Source organism: Thermoascus crustaceus (assembly GCF_041956765.1).
Source record: "Thermoascus crustaceus strain CBS 181.67 unplaced genomic scaffold VTN00scaffold_1, whole genome shotgun sequence".
NCBI classification, from domain to species: Eukaryota; Fungi; Ascomycota; class Eurotiomycetes; order Eurotiales; family Thermoascaceae; genus Thermoascus; species Thermoascus crustaceus.
The window spans coordinates 2999049-3022428 of NW_027192527.1; the positions used below are offsets into that span (position 1 = coordinate 2999049).

At 50.7% G+C, this 23380-nt stretch overlaps 8 protein-coding genes across 8 annotated transcripts; 4 read left to right on the forward strand and 4 right to left on the reverse strand.

The window, feature by feature from the left end:
• Positions 1-1391: 1391 nt before the first annotated feature.
• VTN00DRAFT_1044 (uncharacterized protein) lies at positions 1392-3885 on the reverse strand (the record flags this gene model as incomplete). The annotated part of the gene is made up of 2 exons (XM_069427096.1): positions 1392-2243; positions 2299-3885. 2 exons carry the CDS (start codon positions 3883-3885, stop codon positions 1392-1394), a joined length of 2439 nt encoding a protein of 812 aa, XP_069291746.1.
• A 3543-nt stretch (positions 3886-7428) lies between these two features.
• VTN00DRAFT_1045 (uncharacterized protein) lies at positions 7429-8796 on the reverse strand (the record flags this gene model as incomplete). The annotated part of the gene is made up of 1 exon (XM_069427107.1): positions 7429-8796. The coding sequence occupies one exon, from the start codon at positions 8794-8796 to the stop codon at positions 7429-7431; it is 1368 nt and encodes a 455-aa protein (XP_069291747.1).
• A 2962-nt stretch (positions 8797-11758) lies between these two features.
• VTN00DRAFT_1046 (uncharacterized protein) lies at positions 11759-13273 on the forward strand (the record flags this gene model as incomplete). Its single annotated transcript, XM_069427110.1, has 7 exons — positions 11759-11776; positions 11840-11887; positions 11958-12030; positions 12126-12205; positions 12267-12596; positions 12646-13098; positions 13154-13273. 7 exons carry the CDS (start codon positions 11759-11761, stop codon positions 13271-13273), a joined length of 1122 nt encoding a protein of 373 aa, XP_069291748.1.
• A 6-nt stretch (positions 13274-13279) lies between these two features.
• Positions 13280-16819, reverse strand: VTN00DRAFT_1047 (uncharacterized protein; the record flags this gene model as incomplete). Its single annotated transcript, XM_069427111.1, has 8 exons — positions 13280-13423; positions 13478-13505; positions 13556-13664; positions 14645-14794; positions 14881-15899; positions 15957-16084; positions 16148-16530; positions 16711-16819. 8 exons carry the CDS (start codon positions 16817-16819, stop codon positions 13280-13282), a joined length of 2070 nt encoding a protein of 689 aa, XP_069291749.1.
• A 46-nt stretch (positions 16820-16865) lies between these two features.
• On the forward strand, positions 16866-17945 carry VTN00DRAFT_1048 (uncharacterized protein; the record flags this gene model as incomplete). Its single annotated transcript, XM_069427112.1, has 3 exons — positions 16866-16890; positions 17591-17853; positions 17934-17945. The coding sequence occupies 3 exons, from the start codon at positions 16866-16868 to the stop codon at positions 17943-17945; spliced, it is 300 nt and encodes a 99-aa protein (XP_069291750.1).
• A 69-nt stretch (positions 17946-18014) lies between these two features.
• On the forward strand, positions 18015-18796 carry VTN00DRAFT_1049 (uncharacterized protein; the record flags this gene model as incomplete). Its single annotated transcript, XM_069427113.1, has 4 exons — positions 18015-18078; positions 18171-18256; positions 18343-18680; positions 18790-18796. 4 exons carry the CDS (start codon positions 18015-18017, stop codon positions 18794-18796), a joined length of 495 nt encoding a protein of 164 aa, XP_069291751.1.
• Positions 18797-19667: 871 nt separating this feature from the next.
• Positions 19668-20140, forward strand: VTN00DRAFT_1050 (uncharacterized protein; the record flags this gene model as incomplete). The annotated part of the gene is made up of 2 exons (XM_069427115.1): positions 19668-19832; positions 19886-20140. 2 exons carry the CDS (start codon positions 19668-19670, stop codon positions 20138-20140), a joined length of 420 nt encoding a protein of 139 aa, XP_069291752.1.
• Position 20141: 1 nt separating this feature from the next.
• On the reverse strand, positions 20142-20976 carry VTN00DRAFT_1051 (uncharacterized protein; the record flags this gene model as incomplete). The annotated part of the gene is made up of 4 exons (XM_069427116.1): positions 20142-20278; positions 20515-20615; positions 20744-20786; positions 20913-20976. The coding sequence occupies 4 exons, from the start codon at positions 20974-20976 to the stop codon at positions 20142-20144; spliced, it is 345 nt and encodes a 114-aa protein (XP_069291753.1).
• Positions 20977-23380: the final 2404 nt, after the last annotated feature.

The following is a 23380-nucleotide window of genomic DNA, read 5'->3' on the forward strand; positions in this document are numbered from 1 at the left end:
AAAAAGTCGATGGTATCTCGGAACCGGTGACCGTGACAGTACCAATTAGAACAGACTGAAAAAGGAGGAGGAGCGAAAGAGAGAGTGGAGAGGGAGGTCGGAAGGTCGGTGAGAGGAAAGGCGGTTTTGTGAGAGGATCTCTTTCGAGATGTGGCTTGGTGGTGGTGGAGGGGAAGTGACGTCGGAGATCGACTCGTAAATTATTAAGAGGGGACGGTGGGGGGAGGAGGGAGGTGAGGTGGTTCGCGATCGACGGCGGAAGAGAAGGACAGAGTATCAACAGCAGCACGACGAGCACGACCGTCGCTTTTCTCAGAGGAGAGTCTAGAAAGTCTCGATGCGATCGATATAAAAAGCCGACGTCTTTCTTCCTGCTCGACTTCAGCGTCTGCGGGCCCCGCCTGGAGCTAAGCCCGATGGGGTTGGGCCCGCCAGCGTCGAGTCAGTGAGGAGTCACACCCAGTCATCCTTTATCACCTAGCGCCTTAGCCACGGAAACATACTCCATTCTGGAAAACAATTCATTATTTTCTCTCTTGATGCCTGGTGGATCGGCATGCTGACCCGTTCTGTGTTCACCGCCACGTTCTAGCTATCTAGCTGAGGTCGAGTGGTGGCTGGTACTTACGGAATATGCTACAGGTCCCATCCATAGACAGAAACACTGATTCCGATTCAACTCATCACTGTATTGCCAAGATGCTGTCCTCATAACAGAAAATAAAAAAAGCAAAAAAAACAGCCCGTGGCTCCTCATGTGGGCGTTCCCAGACCTAGATATAAATCCCAGTTCGTAATGTACAGGACATTCTGTTGGTACATGCAGAAAGACAAGCAGAACAAGAAAGACTTGCACAACTAGAGAGACCGTAAAATCAGGAGACAAACGGCGACGCGAGAGAGATACCAAGGGGGCACGAGTGTTGCACAGTACGTTCGAGTGGCGTTTCTCGGGGAAACGGTACAGGCGAGGCGAGGAAGATGAAAGGAGAACGGAAAGATAACCTGGACGCAAGCACTGGAGACAGTACCTCTCATCAAGACCCTAGAAAAAAAAAGGAATTACAAGAACACATGCTTTCATGATATCAGAAAAGAGAAAAAGACAGGAGTGGGAAAAAAAGGAGACAACGAGCCCAACCATGCATGCCACAGCAGACAGCGCCTTTGCTCACCGTAAGAACCCTCACAAAAAGGAAAGAAAGAAAAATAGACAGAGGGAAAACGAGCCCATCCGTGCAAGGCACAGCGGACGGCATTCACATCTGCTCCAACACGACTGGGAATCGGAAAACTGGTATCTCTCTCGCACTACATGTACATGGAAAAGAAGAGAAAAGGAAACGGGAAGAAAACCACAAGCTCACGACCACACCGGCCTCACGAGCCCCCTAATACGGGGGACGGTGGCCAGAGGAGGACGAACCGGGCGGAGGAGGGGGCGGCGGAGGGTAGTACAGCGGGCGGGGCGGCCCGGGCAGGTAGCCGGGCATCGGGCCTGGGCGCTGGAAGTTGGAACCCTGCGGAGGCGGCAGCTGGGGAGGCGGCGGGAAGAGATCATTGATCGGCGGGATCGAGGCCGGCAGGAGTCTTCTCTGTTGCTGCCTCTGGGGAGCGGGCGGCGGCAGCAGGAACGAGCGCGGGTCCGTCGGCCCCGGAGCAGGCGCCACGGGCTGTGGCAGGATTGCTCGCGGAGCCGACGGACGCAGCTTGGGCGTCGGTTCCTGTCGAGCGCGGTTCAGTTCGGCCGTCGCCGCATCCGCCAGGGCGAACATGGCCGGGGCATGCGGTCTCCCTTCGTAGTTGGGCCATGGCAGTCTCTTCCACGCCTGGGGGTCCGGGTTGTTGTCGAAGTTGGCGTCGACATGCCCCGTCGCCTCGATCAACATGGCGATGATTTCCGAGCTGCGGCGGCCCGCGAACGGGGACCGCCGCGCCTCTTGGCTGTTGATCTCCTTCATCTGGGGACTGATGTCCCCCCCGAGCTTGGCGCGCTGCACGAAGTCCTCCCAGCCGGAGGCGGCGCGCTCGTACGCCGCGGCGCCCGCAGGGTCCCTCACGAACGACGAGTTGAACCCTCTCTTGAACTTCTTCCCCTCCGGGGGCAAGAAGCCGCGATCGGCGTCCGACTCGTCGGGCTCCGTGTGGTCGTCGTCCTCCGCCTGGCGGTATCCCTCCACGAACGCCATATAATCTCCTTGGGCGGCAAGGAGATGTTCGTCTTGAATATGTAGGGCCGAAGCCTGTAGTCATGATGTTAGTAGAAAATAGAAAGGGAAAGGAAGACAGTTAACTTACCCTAAACTGCCTCTCGAGGAGGTCCTTGTTGGCCGCATAGAGGATGTTCTCCTCCTCCACTTTCAGTTCGTAGTGGCGGCGGATCTGTTCCTTTTTTTTCTGCAGCCGCTCCTTCAGTTCGCCCTGGACCTGCTCGTATTCCGGAGCGTTGATGTGGGCGTTCTTGTCCCTGGCCAGGCGCCTGTGCGATTGGGCTGCCAGCACGGCCAGGGCGAGCCGTTGGGCGGCTGCCACCTTCTTGAAGGCCTTGTCGAGCTCCCTTTGTCGTTCCCGGAGCTTCTGGGTGGCTGGGCTGGGGGACGGGGAGCGTTCCTCGAACTCTTCGTAGTCACTCTCTTCTTCGGCCTGCTTGCCTCCCCGTCCACCTCCACGCCCACCACGGCCACGACCACGTCCACGGCCTCGTCCTCCTCCACGCTTCCCGCCGCGCGCACCGCCGCGTCCACGGCTTGCTCCACCACGGCCACGCCCCCCCCCTCCTCCTCCTCCTCCTCGGCCACGTCCTGCGCTTCCGCGGCCACCACGCCCTCTTCCATTCCAAGCAGAGCCATTGTCATCTTCAAGGGCAGACGCAGGGGTTTCTTCTGTGATCTGGCGGGACTCGTTTTGTTCCTTGGGTTCGGTAGATTCGCAGACAGGAGTCACTGAGGTATGAGCTTGCTCCGTGCCATTCTGTAGTTGTTGCTGCAGTGCGCGATCGACCTCGTCGTCTTCGAGTTTCGGTTTCTTGCTCGTGGAGTTAGGGGCATAAGAGTCGTCAAGGTTCTCGTCCTCTTCCATCTTGGCAGCTCTGCGTTTTCTGGATGCGGATCGGCTCGGAGTGTTCCTCAGTTCTCGGGCAGTACCAGTTTGAGGAGTAGTAGAAGCTTCCTCAGCAGGATTCTGATATTGGTCTTCGTTAGAGGTAAGGTTACCAGCAGGTGCGGACGGTTCAGGTTCTGCGCTTTGACTAGGGGTGTCGCGAGTTTGGAAAGAAGTGGAAGGTTCAGCCGTCTCAGAAGCAGCGTTAGGTGTTAAGAAGGAGGCAGAAGACTGAGTTTCAGGGTCGGCAGCAGTAGCGTTCTGAGAAGGTGTGTTAGAGTCCGCAATTTTCGCAGCAGTCTTATTTCTCGTCCTTCCGCTGGGAACGTCTGCATTTGCGACTGCGTTCTCTTCTGGCTGAGTCTCTTCAATCGCGTCCTGGAAGTTGGGGTTTTCAAGAGAGGAAGAGGAGTTCGCGCGAGCTTTCAATCTTGCAGACTGTCTTGTAGTTCGGGGAGTCTCTTCGGTAGCAAAGCTTCTTCTGGTACGTTTTAGTCGAGGAGTCTCCGGTTCATTGGAAGATGCGGTAGTAGCAAGTTGAGTGGAAGAAGTAGGTTGAGCAGAAGTAGAAGGTTCAGCAGTAGCACCAATCGAACTTCCACGGCCGCGTCCACGACCACCACGACTAACGCGACCAGTACGAGCGTTACGCGTTCCTCTGCTACCACGACCGCGATTTGGAGACTCGGGAGCAGGTTGAGAAGTTTCGGCGGTGTCAGCAGCACCTGTTTCAGACGTGGCAGCTGGCTCCTGAGAAGCCTCGAGCTTTCGCTTAACTCCAGCCATGTCTATCTCTCGCTGGTGTTACTCGAGATAGACGGGCTGGATGTGCGAGAAAGTTGAGAGAAGTAGAAGCGATGTCAGAGGCAAACCGTAGGCGATGATCGAGGTGAGAAATGGAGTGAAGGTAGAAGAAGAGTAGTCGCAGAGCTGACAGATCTCACGGAAGTGGTCACGTTTCCGAAGGGAGTAACACAACTGGCAGATATGACAAGAAGCAATGAGTTCGACAGAAGAAGAAGACCAGTAGACCCGACGGATCTGACGAACGTGGTCGTGATTTCGACAGAAGGTAGAACCGGTAGATCTGAGGCGAGTGCAGAGGGTTTCGAATGAAGAAGAGTAGCAGAGCTAGCAGGTTCGACAGGAGTAGTGAGGATCGACAGATCGAATAGTAGAGCCGACAGACCTGACGAGAGTGGTCGTGATTCGACAGGAGTCACAGAGCTGGCAGATCTGTCGAGAAGTAATGAGAAATTCAAGAGAAGAGTAGTAAAGCCGGCAGACCTGACGAGAAAGAATGAGTAAATGCCAGATGCGAAAAGTAGTCGAAAGATAAACAAAGAAAGCAAGTGAATTCGTCTGGGGGGCCTCCAATAGGCTCACATCACATTGAACGCATTTTTTTCGAGACCGCGCTGGGATCGATGAATGAATGCCAATGGGGCAGGGATGAATAGAGATGAATGGCCCAAGGAATATTACTTGCTTGCTTGAAAATAGGACGACTGTGTGCGCAGGACGAAGGGGAGGTTGGGAGAGACGAATTGTGTTGCAACAGAAGTAGTCGAAAATCAAGTGTCTATGACATGCGTAAAAAGTGGGCCGGAGAGAATGGGTGCAAAGGTCGAAGAACACAGCGACCGCAAGACGCAACGAGGGCTAAAAAAATGAGGGGAATATGAGACTTGCCTGGTATCCGTGAAAAGAAAGACGCAGTGAACAGCCGATCTCCTTTAGGAGTTGTTGCGATGTTAGGAGGAATGTAGAGAGGTCGGACAAGTGGAGACGAAGTAGTAGTGCGAGTAGTAGTAAGTAGTAGTAAGCGCGTTGAGCGAGTAAGTCGTAGATCGAAGGACCCCGAGCTTTCCCTTCCCTGATCCGGAAGACGACCCAGACGGAACAGCAGAAGCTGACGCAGGCCGTAACACTATTGAATCACGATGTTTCCTGCAGAAACGTGCTGGTCTCCATGTGCGACAATGGTAGAGTAACAGATTCGCGAAAAGTGGAAGTTATGAATTAGAAAGGGGAGTAGAGAAGTGGAGAAAGATGAGAAAAAAGATGGAGGCAAATCGACTTCTCTCCACCTGGTGATCGTCAATAACGAGACAAGAAAAGGTAAGAGAAGTAGATTACTGTAGCCGACGAAAGATTTGACTATGTCTGGCGGACGTCCCTAGGGTGGCGCAAGCAGACGCGGCTAGTAAGAATCGTAGATCCGACGCAAGTGCTTAAGTATTCCGTAAGGTAGTAGTAGTAGTAGTGTTAAGCAGTTGGTCGCGATCAGAGAAAGAGAGTAAAAAGCTTAGTCCGAAGACGCGACAGATCTGCGCAAAAGATTGAAAGATGAGACGCCCGCAGACCAGTGGTCCTGGAACGCAAGGGCAATTGTGCTGGATCAATAATGCGCAGTAGTACCGGATCCTGGGAAAAGCTTGAAGCTCGGTCCGGGACCAGGGAGAAGATGTGAGTAGTAAAAGACGAGTGAGAGAATGCGGAAAACGCAAGGACGGATTAAGGTTGGAGAATTAAGCGGACCGACCACGCGACCACGTCGAGCTGCCGGCTGTCAAAGATCCATCGATCTGCAAAAAATATAGATGGACTCTGCAGCGCGAGAGGTGGAGGAGTGTTGCTGATGTGAAGAAGGACGGGAAGGAAGTAAAACTGGCAGGAGAATAGTAGTAGTCGGGTGTTAGGTAACTAGTGTAGTGAGAAACAAGAGTTTCTTTCTTTACACAAGTACCTCTGGCCGAATAGGTAAGTAGAAAAGAAGCTCCCGGGATGGGGGACGCAGGAGAAAAAAAGCCGGGGTAAAACACGACCAGCAGCAGATCGAAGCGTCCGTTGGTATAAGAGTTAGTGATGATCGCGAGCAGGGGCGTGTGCTCGGGCTCGTCTTGGTCTTGTTGTCCTGCGAGGCGAGGAAGATCTGCCAAGAGGCGGATGCCGAGAGATGCCCGTACCGTACCGTACCGTGCCGGCTGCCGGCCCTGACTGGCTGAACCCGATGCTGTGACAGAACGTTACCAGCGCGCCACGCCCAGCTTTTCTTTCGCGTTGCCATCCAGCTGGAGACAAGGAATGAGATACAGTCCGACTACGTGGATGAGATTCAGTAAACGCTGACATTTGCTGTAGCCAGATATTTCGTTTCTTCTTCCATAGGGGCCAGAAGCCGAGACAAGTGGACAATAGTTCACCAGTAAGTACATGAGGTATTCACCTAGGTACAGTACAAAAATACCTACTGTACATCTCCAACCACACAGTAAGCCTACACGGAGATGACAGCATTATCAAAATCATTGCCCTATGGAAAGAAAGAAAAAGAGAAAAAAAAAATACTCCTCTCATCGTGCTGATCTCCGGCGTAGCCAGATCCCGGGGAAATATCAAAACGGTCTCATGGAGCGTAAATTAATAGAGCAGGGCAGCCTATCCCCGAACGAGACAAAGTTCCCACCAGCCACTTACCTTGCGACCCACACTCACGCCTTCCGCTTTCGTCGACAGGACTAAGTTTGAACCAGGCCAGCAAGCAAACAAACCCGCATCTACGTGTCGAGCCGGTATATCATTACTTGTTATAAATTCATCGAGAGATGCACTGTATCTCTGAGATCATACCTGGCTCATCCTCCGGCTGTTTTCGTGGCATGCGATAATATGAGACATTGACGTGGAAAAGAAGCTATGACCATCTTGATTTTCTGCAGTAGTTAGAAAATTTATGTTCTCCCGCTCCTGTGTTCCTTCCCCTTTCCGCCAAACACGCGATCCTAAGTTTGATTAATCAGACTCGCCCTAAAAAAAACCTCTTGCATCAGCTTCTGACGGCGCCGGCCAAGAGTCTCTGGTGGCCCACCAGTTAGTTTCTTATCACTCGTAGCATCCAACTGCATATGAAATAATACTACCAGAGACTGTAACGATAGAACCCTTACTTTATTTCATAAAATAGATGTCTGAAGATGCCAACTCTATGTGGAGGGGCTACGTACTTCATTCATACGGGCTCAGTTTACTACTAAGAAATCAATGTGTGCGGAGTACTATCTTCTCCAAATACAACGTTCGCAACACACCGTTCTCCAACACGCTCAAAACAAATCACCACCCTCACACAGCATTCATAAAAACATCGAGACCAGCGCCGGATTAGACATTGGCAGCCAGTTAAGCGCACTGGCTGATGAAGAAAAATAGATTCCAATTATATCCGTATTTCATTGCTGGATACCTGGTACTAATACAAGCGGATTTCAGGCCAAATATATACCTAATGTACCTACTCACATCAAATGAAACAACAGTGACTAGCATCTATACCAGTTGTTCGTCCTCGAATGGAACCTTGGAACCTTTTCTTCTCTCGTATGATAAGAGACTATTCCGGACTCCTGCAGCTAGGACGAAAGCAGGCATAGAAGCAGATCTCTTACCAGGACCCGGCCTGGGGGTTTGATACTCGAGTTCATGAATCACGTCCGTCCTGACCGTCGTTCTGAGGCTGCATAACGAGTTTGAAGGCTGGAGAAGACTTCTCGCTCTCATTTCGTGCAGCGCTTGACTGGAGATGGTCTGACCCGCGGTCGGTGCTGCTGTCACCATGGTACCAGGGGTGGGGGTCGGTGGCGGAGATGGGCTATCAGAGCGGAACAGGGGATGGATGTGGCTTTCCACAGACGCGGTGCGTGGGCGAGACGGGGGCCTTGAATATCCAGGATAGGTGAAAGATGCGGGCGGTTGTTGGATAGGGTCGTGGAGAACTAAACTGTCAAGGGAATTCGTTGGGAGTATTTCGGATCGGCTTCTAGAAGTTACCGGCGGGTGTCGTCCAGTGGCCGGGCTCGCCTGGAGAACGGTTTCGCGATCTTCGCGACTGACTGCAGATGTGTCCCATTGTTCAAAGGCGTGCTCCTGAGAAATGCACTCCGAAGACGGGAAATTGGAAGAAAACTCATGCTTGGAGTCTCGCTGGAAAAGTGTCCGTTCTGAATAGCGCTTTGATAGCTTTGGTAGCGAGGCCATCGGCTTGACCACGCCCGAGATAGATGAACGAATGGAGCTCAGCCGCTCGGAGCTGGCTTTGGACTTTGCCTTGAAAGGACGAGACCACGGAACGGGGCTGAAAGAGGGTAGGATTATGGATGACTCTTTGCGCCGATGATCCGGCATATCTGCAGTTCTTCCAAGGCCAGGTGGGAACTGGTACGGATATCCATTTCGAGGCTCTCGTTCCGTTATATGTCCCAATAGAAAACCGCATAGCAATCCTTGAGAAAGAACAGAGATTGCCCACATAATACACCAGGCTACAAACAAGGACCTGGTCTGATGAGGGGTTGGATGGTTCGGCGCTGTCATGAACTGGCTGCTGCTGGATGCCACTGCACCAGCAACCACTCCCGTGGTTATGAAGAGATATGTGCCAATTGCGACGTATGCCCAGGTCTCCCAAGATTTCCACACCTGTGAGTTCGCCTCAATGTCCTTAGCATGCGATACGGTCAATGCCACAAGACCGATGCAGCTAACGGCACTGAGCCCAACAGTGGCGAAGTCGATAGAACGGAGTCCGATTAACGACCGTCGGAGGGATACAGAAAACAAGGTATTGAGAATGGTCGTGACAACTGTCGATGTGGCGGACGCAGTCCCCAATGAATATATCACAGCAATCTTCTGCATTCTGCCCTCCTTCTGTTTGAAATTTAGACAGAACAATGACGGTCCAGCAATCGAATTGCAAGGAGCGAAACATCAATAGGATAGAGGCCACGAAGTGTATACACAACGAGCGGTAAATTGTCACCCCTGTCCAATATTATCTAGCGAGTATTAAGGACGTGTCAAGGCGAACGGTAAGATAAGAAATGCTGTCTGGTAAGGGCGCTTGACAAGCGGGAAAAAAAAGGTTTAACACGATTATCGACGGGTAGATATAGTAAAATGAGTGAATTGATGTGGATGAACGAGGGCAAGGTCCTCTCATCAAGGATTCTTAACGAAGCTCTGACGGAGAGATTATTCAGGAGTACTAATTAAGGATCGTAAGGTCGAGATAGTATTATAAAAACAAATGAGCGGACCAAAATGGGCGATAGCTAGAAAAAGGAGTGATATATGAGTTGGGTGTTAGAGCAATGAGTAGGGAAGCGTTGCTCTGCCTAACGGCACTGGAGACACTGGGAGACATAAGAATAATATGAAGACTCTGGATCTCAGAAAATGCCACAGAAGCTGGAGGACAGGGTTAGTGTGATGATGGGTTCGACGGGAGTGTCGAGATGGTCATCCAACAATGTCCATGTTGGATTTACCTTACACGTTGACAATGCTAATAGAGGGAAGACCAGATTATTTCCGCGCAGAAACAGTTATAATGGTGAAGATTGATAGTCTCCACTGCCGTGACTAAAGAGATATTGAGGGGAATCCTCGCATTTATCTACAGGAACGCATCCCTCTTACCAGGGTATGCTCGAATATCCATTCTCAGCGTCCTGTTGAGACCGTCGAATCATTCCTTGCCAGGGAATCCTTGTGATATCGGGTAATATGAATTGGGACCAGCAGGGGACCTCAACGGTCATCACTATGCGACAGGCACGAAATCCATACTGGCACCAGAAAACCCAGTCATCAGCTATAAGCACCGTGACGACAATCTCCAGGCGACAGTTTCACTGTCTGAACACGGGAAGGTGTACGAATGCTCAACCCCTTGCAAGGCAATAACATCTCATAATTAGCTATTAGCTAATCCTTAGGAGTGGTAGTCACTCTCACCGCGGTAATGTTCAAGGACAGGTGCTACCAAATTATCGACCGGTAAAACTGCCTGGTGGGTAGTGGTTAAGATTCCGAAGTGATCTTCGCTGATAGCCCTTGCGGTCTTGTTTTCCGGGGCTCTGTTCCGGCAGATTCTCGATTGAAAATAAGACGGGGGGCCGAGCGGAAGCAGCGCAATCTAGAATGCGATCGCTCTTGTCGTCCTTGCGTGCCTGAGAGTTAGCAGTATTAAAGCTGGAGCTGAAACTCGACGGCGTGGCGGGGTCCCGGCCGTCTGACCGTCGGATAAGAAAGCCGCCCGGACAGCTCGGAGGGCTGAGAGAGCATTTCCATATTCGAGCGGCTTCCGATGTTACATTTATCATGTAGTGAGATGCTCCAGGTGCGACAGCACGTGGGGAACTCGTATCTTCTCATTAATTCATCAAATAAGTCCAAGGAAAATAAGCGCCTCTTTGTATTCTGCTTCGAAGCGCCTTCCATGTGTGTCGGACTGACAGGAAGCAGAAATAATTACTACCTGGTATTTGATCAGACGTCTGAGGTCTTCCCCGCCTAGGACCCCGACCTATTCTTTGCAACTGCAGCTTCGACAGAGTTAATTTGGCACGAAATCACGTCCGCATACTTACAAATGCACCTATTGAACGTCGGACCGTACCTACATCTAATCCACATCCCCATCACATGTGCAGAAATTGAACAGGCATAAAGGGGTGAGGGTTGGTTAGTAAGACCGTGAGAGAGAATAATGAGAAGACTAGCCATAGAAGTTGCTACACTCTGAAATGACCCTTGGGTATTTTTAGCATTGAAGGGAGAACCTGTACTGCTTTATCAGCATTCCTGGTTGCTGATGAGAAACCCCGATCCCTGAGAACCCTAGTCCATGCAGCAGAACACATGGTTGTTCTGCTCGAACGTCTGGACAAAATAGCCCTACGGCCTACCCCAGTCTTTCGATCTCAATATCTAAAGGTGCGGGACTTGGGTTACACTGAATTCCCCAACCAGCTCCGACCTAGAGACATCCTGCCTGGCAAGGTTGTAAGCGTACTGCCGATACGAGAGACAAAGTTCTGGCTAGAGACTTGGAATGCCGCCGAAACATAAGGAGATCTTGTATATTAGATCAATATGACCCAGCAGTCAGAAGCTTGAAGGGTGGCGTAGCTGCATCCAAACCCTTTTTGCACTTCAGTATTTGTTCTTCCGACTGCCTGTCGATCATAGCGTCTAATCCTCAAGCGGAATTACGGGAAACTGCGAAGACCCGACAAGGTGATGATCAATGACTTTAAAATTCTGTAGTCTTTCCATTCTCCGCGGTAGAATCCTTCAATAGCTTGTGCTCGATCCGCTGAGGACCTTGAAGTAGGCATCATCGTGTGTCATCGTCGTCGTAACAGAGACGAGGCGGTATCCGACCACGTCGATGGGAAAACTCCCTAACTAATAATTGCAGGAGGGCTTAGCCGCCAAGAACCACTTGTATCGATGTATCCACAAGGGAGACAGAGAGCAGGACACAGAAGGGGTTGTGTGTGAGTGGGTGGCTCCATCGACGATACGGGGAATTCACATCCACCGCGGCGGCGTGGCGCGAGAATCAAAGCGGTTTAGCGCCGACCTGACGTTAGCGAGGGGTGCTACGAAAGTGGAAGGCAGCAACCGCCTCCAGGCCAACCTCATCATCACCGTCTGCAGTCGCCATCCCTTTCAACCTCTGTGCTTCTTTGTCAACCGTCCCTCATCCTCCCTAGATCGAACTCTTCTCTCCTCTGACTGTATCCTCACCTGCCGTACTGCCTCTCCTACCCGTCTACCTCACACCTTCGTCTCCATCGGGTGGCGCAAGATGAAGCTCACTTTCAGAGTACGCCAGCTCTTCGCCTCTCCCACAGATCGTTCGCAGGCTGACCTTTTTTCTTCCTACCAGGACCTGAAACAGCAGAAGTTCACTATCGAGGCCGATCCTTCAGAGACCGTACGTACCGTACCTGCCTTGTCGTTATATAGTCGGTGTCCGCCAGTGCGGGGCTGACTCTTGTTTCTAGGTTGGCCAGGTCAAGGAGAAGATTGCCAAGGAGAAAGGATGGGATCCTTCTCAGCAGAAGCTCATATATTCCGGTTAGTGGGCGGACGACTCTCAGCGCTTCGGTGTCGTACAGAATGATTTTGGGTTATTTTACATTCCAGTGGCTGACGGTGATTTCACTGTGCAGGCAAGATTCTGCAAGATGACAAGACCATTGAGTCATACAATATCGAGGAGAAGGGCTTCATAGTCTGCATGGTCTCTAAGGTATGCGATCTGTTGCGGTCTTTTTTTAAGGCCATCATCTAACCAATCCTGTTCATGGTAGCCCAAGCCTGGTCCCTCCACAGCCGCCGCACCCTCCACACAAGCGCCATCCACTCCGGCTAGAGCTCCTGTATCGACGCCAGCTGCGCCCCAAGCTCCAGCTCCTTCCACAGCTGCTGCTCCTGCTGCTGCTCCAGCGACGCCTTCTCCTGCTGCTCCCGCGGCGCCAGGAGAGTCAACTTTCCATGACCCGTCTGCGCTGCTCCTGGGTGCTCAGGGTGAGTCTGTGATTGCTCAGATGGAGGCTATGGGCTTCGCGAGAAGCGATATTGAGCGGGCTATGAGGGCCGCATTCTTCAACCCTGATCGTGCCATCGAGTATCTGTTGACTGTGAGTGGTCAAGCCTTCCAGAAAGTGATTCTGGTCTGACATATCTCAGGGGATTCCGGAAAACATCCAGCAGGACCAAAGACAGGCTGCTGCAGCCGCAGGCCAAGGTGCTGCGCAACCAGCTCCTTCTGCGCCAGCCACGACCGGCGATGAGCCTGTCAACCTGTTCGAAGCTGCTGCCCAGGCAGTCGGTGCTGAACAAGGTGCAGGGCGCGGAGCTCGTGCTGGTGCTGCCGGCGGCGAAGGCCTGGGCAACCTCGACTTCCTTCGGAATAACCCGCATTTCCAGCAGCTTCGCCAGCTCGTGCAGCAACAACCACATATGCTCGAGCCTATTCTGCAGCAAGTGGGAGCCGGTAACCCTCAGCTCGCACAGCTCATTGGACAAAACCAGGAGCAGTTCCTTGAGCTGCTGAGCGAAGACATCGATGGCGATGGCGCGCTGCCTCCCGGTATGCACACAATTAGCGTTACGGAGGAAGAGAGAGATGCCATCGAGCGAGTACGTTTCCTGCTAGTCTTTTCTGCATGTGCATCCATAGCTGACATTCTTCTAGCTTTGCAGACTAGGCTTCCCTAGAGATTCGGTCATTCAGGCCTACTTTGCCTGTGATAAGAACGAGGAGCTCGCAGCCAACTTGCTATTCGAGCAGCCAGACGAGGAGCATGAGAGCTGACTGTTCTTATCCACTTTCTAACTGTCTCCCTGATATTATTTCTCCTACTCTGGTGGAAGTGTGAGCGGTTCTATTGCTCCTGACACTAATCTCCCAATCCACACCATCTCCCCCTTTTCTGAGCCAGTTAGCTGTTTGAAGTTGGTGTTGCTGCCGGGCGTCCATGTTTTATTTTTCTTTCCGAATCAGCTAAATCGTGGCTACTTCCCTATCTGACCTCCAACTCCTAGTCCTATTAACCCGTGACTCGATTTCCCTATTCCTTGAGCCGCGTCATTTCACAATTTCCCTCTACTGGCACTCCCTAAGGCGCTCTTGCGCATTATTTCTGTGTCAGCCCCGATGCAAATCTTCTCCAGCCGATACTCGAAGCCAGCTCTCTGATCATGTACTTAAGGTAATGGGCAAATGAGCATTTTGAAATGATTCATCCTTCTGTCAGATTTGAGACAAAATTTTTAGACCACCTATATTCCTGTTGGAGGCAAACTTTAGGATGCCGTCACGTGGATGGCAGACTTGAGGCATGACTTAGTAGCAGGCTCCTGGCTGCCTTTCTAGACCGGCCTTCACTCTACCAAGTTTGTCAATATCGTGGCTCCAGTAGTGCGACTGGCTTGCCCAGCTGTAAAGCGCTCGACGGAGTAAGCCTTAATTTGTGTACCAAAAACAAAATTCAGCCGGATCATCGGATCCTGCCCGCTGAAAGTTTGGGATACGAGTGTGACTACGACACGTGGTCATGGCCCCGTCCTGATACTGGGCCTTGTGATGATTTGAGCGGTATACAGACAGCGTGTGTTTGCATACGTTCACTTTATCCATCCACACATACACACACATATAATGTCTTATCGATGAAGTCGGACTCGTGATGCTGGTACCACTGATCCGCGTGAGCGTGAGTAGAGCTTTTTTTCCCCGTTCTGGTTCTGGGTATCATTGATTTATTCTGGGATGAAGATGATATGTGTGGGCATATCTATACACACCATTTTTTTTATTTGATTAATTAGATTTAGCTTTGGAAAGCAGAACTAACTTAGGTGCTTAAACTATGTACAGGAACATATGTACGTATCTAAAATGCAAGAAGAAAGCAGCAAAAGCGAAGTTGAGATCGGAAGAAAGCAAGCAAGCTGAAAGAAAGACGAAAACATCAAAAACGAAGGGATAAAAAAAAGAAAGGATGTGGCTAAATCAAAAACGAGAGAAATTACGAATAAACGAGTTAAAAAAAAGGTATCGATCGAAGCCCTGATCGAGTCCCAAGCCCAAGACCCAAGGTCTACATCCTTGTATCCGTCCGTTCGTCCACCGTCCAACCGACCAGCCATTCATTCCATCCAATAATCCAGTCCTTCCGCTGACCATCCCATCCAATACTCCGCTCTCCTAGGCGGACTTGGATCACCGTATCCGTAATCAATCCATGAAAGAAAGGGACGGACAACCCAGTGTCCTTCCACCGGCAGACTGACTGCCATGGGAAGAGGTCGTAAGTTTGTATTGTGTATGGGCCTAGAAACACCAACGAACGACAAGGCCTTTTTCTTCTCATTTACGTGGTTCAGTCCGACCACCTCATTATCATTATCTCTATTCACATCCGGCTCTCTTCACGGCCCAAACGCTCAAGCCCCGTCTGCCAATGACCCGTCTGAGCGTCGGGAAGATGCCATCGTCGCCAAAGTCCAGGTCGTCGAGGTTGAGGTGTTTCTCGTAGGTCCAGACTTCGTGGAGGCGGATGTCTGAGGGAGCAGGTGCGGGTGACGATGAGGATGAGGAGGGCTGAGCGTAGTAGGGGTCAAGGAACGTAGCGGAACGAGGGGCTACCAGGAAGATAGATTTCGGGTTTTCGTCCGACGGACATCCAGGCGCCGCTCTTTCGAGTTCCTGGATCATTTCCGGTCCAGGGATGCCCATCAAGTCGCGTGTCTGAATGTCCAGGGACAGGCTGCTGTTTTCTCCGAGGAGCCAGAGTGGAGGCGAGTACGTCTTCCACCAGAAGACTGTCGCGGAGTTTCCTCCAAGTCCGGGAAGCTCTGCTGCTGGTGCTGGTGCTGGTTTCTGCACGTTCGCCGCGACGATAGACGGTATCTCAAGCTGAGTGGGCACTACTCCGCCCTGATGGTACACGCCCAATAAGAATCCCAATGCGGCATTGAATACGATCCAGCTCGTCAGGAACAAGTGAGACTTGCGCGGTTTGATACATGTCAAAAGAAGCGGGATGCAGGGGATCAAGAAACGGGCCTCCTGATGTGGGAATATGGAGAGTATTAATGTGGCAGATATGGCCGATATGGCGCGCTTATTTTTCAGGTCCACGGGCATTGGCATCGTCGTCGACCGGGTAAATAGCGACAAGATGATCAGGATGTATGCTGGACCCAGGAGCTGCGGGAGATTGGCTAGAAAATGTTGATAGTGGGGATGGAGGCCATGGGTGGCTAGGTTGGCGGTGTCGGAATTGTAGCGGAGGTTGTTGAGCGGAGTCACTACAGGGTCTAAGAGCGCATCGACGATTGATGTAGATGAAGGACGGTAGAATGCTGTGTCTGTGAGGATGGCGATTAAAGTAAATAGGGAACCAAATATGACTATGGAAAGAATGGAGAGTGGTCTAGTTATACAATGTCAGCGTACAACCATGAAGGGGAGTATTTTGAGAAGAGCATACTTGCGGTAAAAATGCGGCAGCAATTGCAACCCGGGTATCAAAAGAAAAGCAGGAAAAGTTATGCGATTGAAAACCCCAATCACGGCGACAAATGCTAACACGGCGCAGGAGAAGAAGGCCGAATGTCCCTTCGTACAGTTGTTAGCCGCAGCAAGTAACGACGGATATAAGTCTTCTTCTCTCCCTCTCACCTTATTGTCAATGATCCGCTGTATCAACACCAAGCCCCAGGCCACCAAGAGCGTCTCTAGCGAATTGGAGAAGGTGTGCGTCTGATATGTCCAGGTGACATAGGAGGACGCAACCAGCACCATCGTCTGTCGACGGAGCCGCGGCGACGACACCAGCTCATGGACCGCCCAGTCCTCAAGCACGAAGCTCAGGACGAACATCGCACCCCGCAGCACATAGTATACTAGTTCCGGAGGAGGCGTTCCATCTCCGGTCTCGTTGTAGAACCAATTTAGAAGGCTCATCGGCAGGCCGTATAGGGGCCATAGCGGGAAGACGCTGCGGATCGGATGCGCCGAAGTGAACTCCCATGTCAGCCGTGCCGGATACGAGTATATGCGCCCTGATCAGCTGTGTTAGTTTCAAGAAATCGACATGGTAAATTCAATGCGCGAAGAGGTGTGCTATCGCAAACCGCGACCCGGTCGGGTGTCTTCAGGGGCAGACATCAGGGACCGATCGCGGGGCAGTTGGACGACCATCGCACGTCCGTGAAGTCGAAGCGCTGGACATTGAGACTCACCTGCAAAGATCTCTGGACCCTGGAAATTCTCATCCGGATGCAGATAGCTCGGAGACAGGGCGAAATAGACTCGAACCAGCAGCAGGAGCAAGTAGGTTCGCCTCCACATTGCTCAGGGTGTTGTAGTAGGACACACAGGGCTCGACAACAGGCGCATGCTGCAGCTGCAGATAGAGATGGGTGGGTTGGACAGGCGCTTTGAACATCGCCGGACAGCCAGACAAGTGTTCGAAAGCTCCGTCTCGACGGGAGCGAAGAGAGGCCGGAGCCTTTGCGAAATTGGTCAACTGTCTAAGCTGGCTCTAAATCTCGTGCCAGACGCGTCAAGAAGTAAAGAATGACGTCGCGGAACGAGACGGCAGCCCAAGGCCCCGCTGCACCCCGTTTACAGCAGCGCTTAACGGGATGCAAGCGCTGGGATCGACGATCAGGGCAATAATGTGCGAAATTATGGTGTTCAAGGGCGCCTGGGATACTACGTCTTGCGGTCTTCTCCTGCATACGGAGTACCTTAGGTGGCCTAACTGGGGCGACCTGATGTCGCGCGCAAGGGAGCTAATACAGCAACCAGACTGCATGCATGGATGGGGTTTGATAGGTAGTTCATCCATAAAATGTCAGGGTCGACTGTTTATCCCATCAGAACGCAGTAGAAGCCCAAATCCACGGAGACAAAGCTACATGGAAGAATGCAACAAGGTCATCGAGGGATGAGCTAGGCCTACTACCTTTGTTACCAGTTTCAATCCAACATAAACAAAAAAAAAAAAAAAAAAAAAAAAAAAAAAAAAGGATGCAACAGGTGTAGTTTCTCAACACCATCAAAGAGCCAGCCATCATGGACAGTAGAATATAGCAACAAACAACAGACGTTGTTCAGGCCCAGGCAGACACAGCGCTGGTTGGCGTGCAGGCCGTTGGTTCCTTGGAACACCAGGCGGGCGCCTCCCCAGACGGCTTTCAGCCTCTGGCCGCAAGCGTCGCCGTCACTCACCACCGCCGTTGTCCATCTTTCACGGCTTGCTCCAGGCATCCACAGCCACCTTTGTCTTCCTCGCCCCCACCGTCTACAAAAGCTCCTCCATCCTTTCTCTCCGTCTTCTCTCTCAACACCAGACTCACTGCGACCGGACTTCCAGCCAGGTATGTTGGCCCAGGCGACTCTTCATATGCTCACTTGCAGATCTTGGCGCATGCTCTGGACTGAGACTGACAGATATCAGTTCCCAGTGTGACGGCATCAACGACAACTCCCACCCAAACCATCCTTCTATCTTTGAAATTCCTGATATCATCTGCCCAAGATGGCTGCCACTGGTTCCAACATGGTCACGCTCACAAGCTCAGACGGTGTCGACATCACAGTCGGTAGGTTGCAACACATTCTTGCCATACAAGCACTGTGCGCAGTGTGCTTAACTGGTCTGGATCTCTTGTACTAACCTATTTCTCACCCACAGAGCGTGAGGTTGCTGAGCGCTCTGTTCTCATCAAGAACTTGCTGGACGACATTGGTGATTCTGGAGAGGCCATCCCGATCCCCAATGTAAGTATTTCATCACCTTTCTCCAGTTCCCCGCACAGGCCCCCTCACCCTTCACTCAACACAAAACTAATACCTCCCTCCTCCAGGTCAACGAGGCAGTCCTGAAGAAGGTTCTCGAGTGGTGCACTCACCACAAGGGCGACCCCCCAAGCACCGGCGACGATGATGACTCTCGCCGCAAGACCACAGATATCGATGAGTGGGACCAGAAGTTCATGCAGGTTGACCAGGAGATGCTGTTCGAAATCATTCTGGCCGCCAACTACCTTGATATCAAGGCCCTCCTTGACGTCGGCTGCAAGACCGTTGCGAACATGATCAAGGGCAAGTCCCCCGAGGAGATTCGCAAGACTTTCAACATCCAGAATGACTTCACTCCCGAGGAGGAGGACCAGATCCGTCGGGAGAACGAGTGGGCTGAGGAGTAAGTTTTCCTGCTGTATCGAACTCGCAAACATATTCCTGCCTTTCGAATACACGGTCCCTTCTACTTGCGCAGCTTGCATGCTGATACTGACCCCTCTTCCTCACAGCCGTTAATTGCATTGATAATATTCGACATCACAATCTACCACTTCCTTGGTCATGCCGCTATCTTCCTGAGGCTCCTCCGCTTCAGATGATGTGCCATGCCTAAGCATAAGGGGCCATGGTGTTCCGAACTTGGGCGATGCGACGCTTCCTCACGTCTCCTAATTCTCATGTCACCGGCGTTTGGCTCTCTTTTTACGGCTCTCACTCCTTTTCCTGACTTGAGTTTTCATACCATCCCGTGGGTTGCTGAGATTTTGTGACGTACGCCTGGATCTTGTATTTCGTCGGAGCCCTACTAGACAGATATTCTAGATATTACCGCCGAATTCAAGCATACGAACCATGTCCATTTCCTGCTGCTATCTTCTGCTTCTCATAGAATTACGGCTCTTGTCCCTTCACCAGGCACTGAGCTCTTGCACTGTGTAGATTTAAGAGATATATCGCAAGACAGGACTGTCTTCCCCACGCGTTAGTGGATATGAAGTATCTAGCTAGGGCAAGATACAGTACAGAATACTTGCTATACACATAGCTAGGGTACAGTGGTAGACCAGATTCTACAATTGAATCTTACGTATCCCCGCCAAATTGCCCACCTGGTTTGGAGTCGCATCCCCCGCTCCTGCGGGTAGGTTGGATGCACGGGTGCGGCTCGGCATTGGCCCTGGAGCCGAGGAACGGGGTGCCTATTAGGGCTCGAGCCTCAGGGCCTAAGACTATCAAGAATAAGGGAAAAAGCATTTCAACACTCTACAGGAAACCAGGCAGTTACGACTGTATTTTTTTCTTTCTTAAAAAATCTTCATTTTTTCATTCCATTCGCCGGAGACAATAATGCCCGTATCCCATCGTCCTAAAAGGACTGGAAAACGTTATGACTAGAAAGAAACATAAGTGCAAGACCCAAAAAAGACATCATTTTTTTCAACTCGACAAGCTTTCTCCCGCTCCTTTACCCTACCCAGTAATGCCCGGGTTTCGACAATACCTATGTATGGGCTTATTTCCAGCTAAGGATGGCCCAGTATTTCTCTTCCCGGTTACCGCTATTGGCTAATCATAATTGATTCCCCTTGCTTTTTGGCCTTTTAGATTCGTACATCGTGTAGAGATAGCACGGTCAGTCTCTCCATGCTATCTCTCTTTTTCATGACATCCGTCACAGCCCTCCAAGTTTGCTATCCTTCGTTCTTGTCCTGTCCGCTACCCACGATCCACATAGCCTTCGTTCATAACCACTCCGTTTTGATAACATTGTCTTCCTTCACACCATACCAGTCCACGAAAACGACCGTTTTAGATAAAGGAATCGGACGGAGTCGGTTCAATCAGATAGCGACCAAATAGTTCAGAGAGTCCATGACGGGAGAGTATGACCGGCGGCAATTAAAAATCCGATTGGATAGGAAGAAGGCGAAAAACAGGCATCGGGCAGGGAAAAAGGAGTCGTGGGAGAAATTGTCGAATTTAGATGCCGAGACGGGTCTTACGCCAGTGCCTCCTCTTGGCGTTGTATCTGTGTGGTTTTGTTAGCTATTTCGTCCTGCCTCCATCTACCTTCGCGTTTTTCGTCTTTGAAGCCCTGTCGTGTCCTTTTTTTTTCTTTTTCTCCGGGAGATGGTCATTGTGCAGTTTCAACCAGTGAATTCGTGTATGTGCGGGCGGATTATGTTCGAAAATCGAAGATCGAAGATCGTATGAATTGAATAAGGAATCTTTACCTGATGGTGTTACCGGTCCTGAGGCGAATCCACTGGGGGATAGGACGGTTCTGCTTCTGAGCTTTGGCAAGCTTCTGCTTGGTACGGAAGGACTTGTGGCTCTGTAGGAGATATCAACGTTAGCGTTTTGAACAAACTCTGGAGATGCGTGTCGACCATGGGGACTGCAGGAAAAATTTCCCCTAGCATCTAGAACGTATCTGGACCGCAGAGGAACAGGTGTACTCACCGGCATCTTGAAGGCTTGTCACGATGGCGAGCTGGGGTATGGACTGGCGTTGATGGTGTTGTCGAACGTCAACCAACTCAATCGAGGCTTCGGGGTGGTGATTTTTGTGTGGGTAGGGCTTAGTGTTTCGCTTGCGGAGAGGTCATGTGATGCGGTGCATGCCTCGTACGGAGATTCCCTTCCAATTCCAGGCTTCCCCAGAAATTATTGTTATCAGCCGTGCAGATTTTCATGTCTATGATCTTTTTTATCTGAGTTCATGAGATATTATGCGCATTGCAATTCTATTATCATGTGCTGTGTAGAACTTCAACTAAGATTGGGGAGACTTCTCGGGGCACACGGATGCAAGCTACCCTGCCCTTTTTTAGAATCAGACCTGAGGTCCATTTCGAATCTAGTTGATGCTTAATGGCCTATGGAAACTGTTCTTATAATAGGCAGTTTATCGATTCAAGAACTATCATGAATCCTTGATATCTCGTCAGAGTACCCGAGACATGTGGCTTGACATTGCGACGTCAACATACAACTGAAAGGCTCAGAGAGAGTACGTTCAACTTTGATGATAATTACTCTGTTGCCTAGCATATGCACTTAGGCATCTAGTGGTCGTCATGACTATGTCTTCAATCCTTTCTGGAACAGGGTCGAAAGAACCCCTATCGAAGGCCAGGCGCGGAGTTCCATGCAGTGATTGGTAGCGGGCGTAACACTGAATAATGTCAGTACACATAGTGGGGGATTCTGATCCTAGCAAGATTAGCCAAAATTCTGCATTCTGCAATCTCACTTCAACCCGCCCCCCAACCAATTGATCGGAGATATCTGAGATTGTATGCAGACCGGGCTGCAGCCCGCAGGCACCCTTTCAGGAATAAGGGACGACGACCGGCGAGTCGGCGTCTTAAACCTCCGGAAGCCCGTGCACCCGTACATGCAGAACATCTTTCTCCGACTCCGTCTCCGCTTGTATGTAATGGGTATACATGACAAAACAGCCGCGTAATTTTCCTTAAATTAATTACCTACAATATACCTTTCTGGAATATGTCTATCTGGACTTGAAATATCAAGTCTTCTGTTTGTATCTCATGCCTCTTTTGCAATATGATTGATTGATACTGACCATTCGTTTCCTGATCAATACGTTTCTACGAGCTTGGCCCCCCTTGAATTCTAGAATAACCGATGGCTCACCAGTGAATCATCGAAAGGGCATGTGGTTCCTTGAGGTTCCAAGGTTCTCTTGTCGACTTTGTCTTGTTTGAAGTTTGTTTCCGTGTCTCTTTCGAAGCGAAGTCGATCCTGATGCATTATCTACTTCTCTGTGACTGAAAACTTAATTGATGATCAACTTCCCAAGCACTCAACGAAAGTAAAAGAAGACAAAACGATACGCAGTCTTCGTGGCGAAGTTGCTTTCGTGTGTGATAATAGGATTCTTCTCCTGCGTCTCCGCAGTAAATTTCATAACGCACGGGTTCATAGACATTGTAGAAAGCAAACTTAGTCAGAATCTTCCTCTAGGTTCCCGTGTGTTCTCTACGGAGAGGTTTGAATCATTTGTGGATATGTAGTTGCCTGGAACGCCCCCTTCCCCCCTGCGTGCGCGAACTCTATACTACATGTCGCTACACCTCGCAATATGTGGCTAGAATTTCAATTCGGATACTAAGTCGTCAGGCAAGAAATGTCTGAGAGGATCAACAGTGCTTTACGGCCCACAGAAATGTCATGATGCTGCAGCTCAATGATGCCCACTACCAGGCTCCTGCGTTACGTACTGTAGCAAGGGCCTAGCTCCAGCTGTTTTCTTATCTGCTGCAGGCTGCAGCAGAAATCTGAGACGTCCCCGTGGCCCTGTGGGAATATTTTCTAGAAAACCCCCTACCCGCTGCGGGGCGCCAATGTAGCTAACAGTCTAGCCCGTGAGCCTGTGACGATTGAAAACATTTGAACAACTGGAGGAGAATACGAACTAGTTGAAACTGATGATACGCAGGCAACAGAAAGACTATTCAAGGTACGGAGTAGTGCAGAACTACGTATGATAATCTTGGTGCAGTTTCATCAGATTCGGACGAAAGGCTTGTCCGACGCCTAAGACCTCTGCGCATGAATACTCTGTGCTCATTGGACTAAGTATCAAAAATAGTGTTGCCTGATCATAGAAGTTCGTGATCATGGTGATAATATTGTGCTGGCAATTATCAGTATTCGTGACTGAAAGAAGGAATCTAGGGATGTGCTTACTGTGTATTCGTTGCTCATGGGTTTCTGGTGATCGATGTGCTGACGCTACTCAGTACTTGCGGTAGAATCAAGACTTGGTCATTACGCATTCTAGTTGTATTTAGTAGTTGACGAGAACCTCCACTTGAGGCTTTATTTTTTTTAACAGTTAGACCATGGCGGTGCCTTATCTACCTGAATTAGTCACACTTCTTCGAAGAAACCAGTTATTGTCGAGGCGTCGCTGATTATCATTATTACTGCCTGGCGAATGATCTGAAAAAGGGATCGTACTGTAACGAACGGAGGATTACCGTTTAGTCCGTTCGTCTACGGGCTATCCTACATTGGATCTATCCCACGTAAGCAGTGATGTGCGATCAGTGGACACGGGGTCGGCAT